General features: G+C 42.2%; 1 protein-coding gene across 1 annotated transcript; it reads left to right on the top strand.

Moving 5' to 3' along the window:
* The first annotated feature begins 210 nt into the window (after window positions 1-210).
* On the top strand, window positions 211-2,159 carry cxcl18b (chemokine (C-X-C motif) ligand 18b). The gene is made up of 4 exons (XM_082536356.1): window positions 211-404; window positions 543-654; window positions 744-836; window positions 1,743-2,159. The coding sequence occupies exons 1-4, from the start codon at window positions 332-334 to the stop codon at window positions 1,819-1,821; spliced, it is 357 nt and encodes a 118-aa protein (XP_082392482.1). The 5' UTR covers window positions 211-331; the 3' UTR covers window positions 1,822-2,159.
* The last annotated feature ends 1,359 nt before the right edge of the window (window positions 2,160-3,518 follow it).

The following is a 3,518-nucleotide window of genomic DNA, read 5'->3' as shown; positions in this document are numbered from 1 at the left end:
TGACTCTGATTATGGTTAGTAATGAGATGTGGAATCTGTTTAATTATGTCATGATTTCATTTTTCTCCCTTTCTCTTTAAAACCAGCACAGAGCGCATTCTTTGAGCATGTCTCCTGCATGAATGTGGAAATTCCAGAGTCTAACTGACGGGAAGAGGCTCGGCCTATCGGGAAACCCACCCTGGCCTCGTTATAAAAGCAGAGGAGGCTCGCAGCAGCTCTTCACTCCTGTCTTCTCTCTTCAAGGAGGTACTGCAACCGGTTCGAACTCTCGCTTGTTCTCCTCTGAGGGATATTTTGGGGACTTTGGTTTGTCTCTCTCAACAGAACAATGGCCATTTTGCAGAGAAACTGTGCAGTCTTGTTGGTTGTTGTGGCTGCGGCTTGTGTGGAGCTCTATCAAGGTTAGTAATTTCTGCAGAATGTGTAATGCAGTAATGCTCTAAAACTTTATTGGCATGCATTTGCTTTTACTTCTTAGAGTGCATCAGTGGTAGGACTGCATTTCTTTTGCTAACCTGTCTGAAAACGTTCCCCTGCAGCTCAAACCTCGATAGGACGCTGTGCATGTCCCAAGGTCCAGGCAGTCAAAGGCAAAATATCAGATTTCCAAGTCCTTGAAAAGCGGCCCAGCTGTGATAAAACTGAGTTGATGTAAGTTTAAAAGAATATCTTTGAATATCTGCCACTTTAGAGTCTTGTCGGCTGTGCAGATTTTGATGGTAATACTTCTGTTTTCTCAGTGTAACCAGGATCAACCCCGACAACTCCACCCAGAAGCTGTGCATGTTCACTGAGGGAGTTAGAGCCAAGCGCCTCTTATCGTGCTGGGAAAGGTGAGCTACACAACATTAGCATCGGTTCACCCACAACTAACTGCTCTTTGCTTCTTCTTTAATGCTTCTGAATTTGAGAATTTAAGAACAACTAAAAACAGAATTCAAACTTTTCCATAAATGCGTTTGAGACAGGGGCGTGTCCAGAGGGGAGGGGATGGGGGGGCCTTGATCCCCTCAAATTCAGTATTTAAAGTACTTTAGTGACGCTCAGTTTTAAAACCAGGATCAATGTTTTGTTGTATTTTACACTTTGCATTTTGGATGCAGATATCTGCTGTAAGACATTAAACCATCTTCAGCTTTGACACTGATATTGCAATAACAAATCAGTAATTATAATCCAGCATGCATATCTCTTTAAAAAAGACTGCTGTTACTTTAAATAATTTATGTATATTTTGATGCTTAAACTTTTTCCAAGTAGGCAGGAGTATGACTTTTAAGTAAAAATGCTCTTCTTACTTTCCATGTAATATATCTGTATGCGAGCACAGGACTGCACAGAAGCCTAAAAAGTCATTTCTGGTGTTTTCTACATTTATTCCTGATCGAACATAGACTCTCTTGTCTCGTTCTCGCTCCCTATTCTGTGCTACATGCACAGACTGAATGCTCCAGCAGCTGCACAGCTTTCACAGAGAGCTGGGACAGAATATCACACCACTTAAAAATGTTTGATTTGGCTTCAGAATCGATTCTTTTACAGCCAAAACACCACATGCTTCTGACTCCACAGAAAAACGAAACAGACCGAATGGCGTATAAATCGTTCCCCAGATGCAAAGAGTTTTAGAACAAATCTCAGGACACGTTAACATGTGACTCCTTGCGCAAACATCCAGATGTTTTCCATTAGTCCTTTGGCCTAATCCCAGTTTTTCTTTCCTCCCTTTCTCTTCTCAGCATAAACAAAAATGAGACACGCAAAATGGAGTGCATCGACAGACCGAAAATGGCCGGGAACAGTACCACGGAGAAATGAAACACACGAAAAGGAGAGGAAGAATGGTGAAGATAGATATTTCTCAGATCTCTGTGAAATGACGGCGAGAGCAAAGCGCGCCGAGAAGGCCAGACGAGTGAGAGCAAGCAGGAAAAGGACGGAAGAGAAAGAAGTTGTGGAGTTGTTAGGAAAGAGACAAATACAGATAAATACAAATTAATACAAGAAACAGAATATAGCAGCAAGTCTGTGTAAGAAGGGCACACACCTTTATTTTTTTGCTTGACACTGGTATTTATGTTGATATTTATTTATTCTGCTTCTTTTTTGTACATTTTTATTGAATGTCTCTTTAAATAAAGTTAATTTTGATAGAAGTTTCTGCTTCCTGCTCATTTTTCGCCCAGTCTTTGGGCAAAAACCAGAAAAAGCTTCATTTCTTGGCACCCTGAATGTTTCCAGCTGGTTTTTGTTAACCCTCATAATGAAACCTGCGGCTCAGCACCGGTATCTCTACATCGAAACACAAACAAACAGGGTTGATCTGCACAGAAGACGCAGCTGGCACTCGAGGACGCTGAAGTGACTTTGTTGCAGGGTGAGCAAATTAATTGTTATCATACACAAACCGTGCACTCCTAGGGGAGAGTGGGGGCTTAGCACGATAACAATTAAATCATGCCCAGGAGAGCATTTTGACCACAGCTGTTTACAGCAGCAGCTGTAGGCCAGATGATGAAGCGGGGATGGATTCCTGAAGGATGTCGTGACTCTGAGTGGGCTAAAGTGAAAGTGGTTCTTTTACTTGATTCAGCAGAGCAGCAAGGAAAACAGTGTTAAAGTTGAAGAATCTGGAAACCATGGTTTCCAAAGAAAGACGGCTCAGGACTGTGAGCTAAATCTAACATCTGGACCAGACCACCAAACATCTGCCGCCACATCCAATTGCGCAACGATCCAACGATGGCAGCGATCCACATCCGACAGCTCAGATTGAAAGATTGTCACTTTCTCCCCTCCTCTGTAAATCATCAGGCCCAAATCTAGTGGCAACAGCACGAGGGAGGCTGGTTTGAGTTAAAGTTTTATATGATCTTTTTTAAACATTGTGAATGTTTGAGGCAAATGATTTCTGAAAACATGTGAACTAACTTGGACTAAAGTCGATCTTTCTAGTTCCCTGTGCTGCAAGAAAACATCTGGAGTCATATCAACAGAATAAACATGATTGCAAACTAAAGTCAACATAACCTCCCCCTCCTTCATACCACACTTGGCACATTCCTCCAGGAAGTCGACCATAAAAGGAGTGCAAAAGGGTTTGGACTGGTTTGGCAGTTTCTGGGTCCAAATCAGAGAAAGGTGGAGTACATCTTTAGTGGAGGTTAGAAAAACAGACTAATTAATCAAACGCACAGTTTCTTTATAATCTCATGTACATCAGCCACCAAACCAAACACATTTACAGGCTGTGTTTTGAAGATGTTCTCGATTGTTTGCAGCAGTTCGGAGTCGGTGCATCACGCTACCGCCAACCTTCGTAAATAATCATGAGCATCAGAATGTCGTCCTCCTCTTGGATCTGGAATCACGACGCCCTGCAGCCCAAGGTATAGTTCAAGCTTAATATCAGTGAAACTCACCTGATTTGGACTGCTTCAAAGAATTTTACGCTCTTTGTACACGAGAAGCAGTAAATAAAATATCACTCCCCTACATGCAAAGCTGTTTCTGCA

This window comes from Aulonocara stuartgranti (genome assembly GCF_965226115.1).
Source record: "Aulonocara stuartgranti genome assembly, chromosome: 6".
NCBI classification, from domain to species: Eukaryota; Metazoa; Chordata; class Actinopteri; order Cichliformes; family Cichlidae; genus Aulonocara; species Aulonocara stuartgranti.
The sequence above is the reverse complement of the archived record's forward strand: the minus strand, read 5'-3'. Positions and strand labels throughout refer to the sequence as shown.

Bases quoted from the DNA above. Each gene is read 5' to 3' on its own strand.
- cxcl18b (XM_082536356.1), top strand. From the start codon at position 332: ATGGCCATTTTGCAGAGAAACTGTGCAGTCTTGTTGGTTGTTGTGGCT. The intron at 405-542 runs GTTAGTAATTTC...GTTCCCCTGCAG, and splicing joins TTGTGTGGAGCTCTATCAAG to CTCAAACCTCGATAGGACGC. The intron at 837-1,742 runs GTGAGCTACACA...TTCTCTTCTCAG, and splicing joins CTCTTATCGTGCTGGGAAAG to CATAAACAAAAATGAGACAC.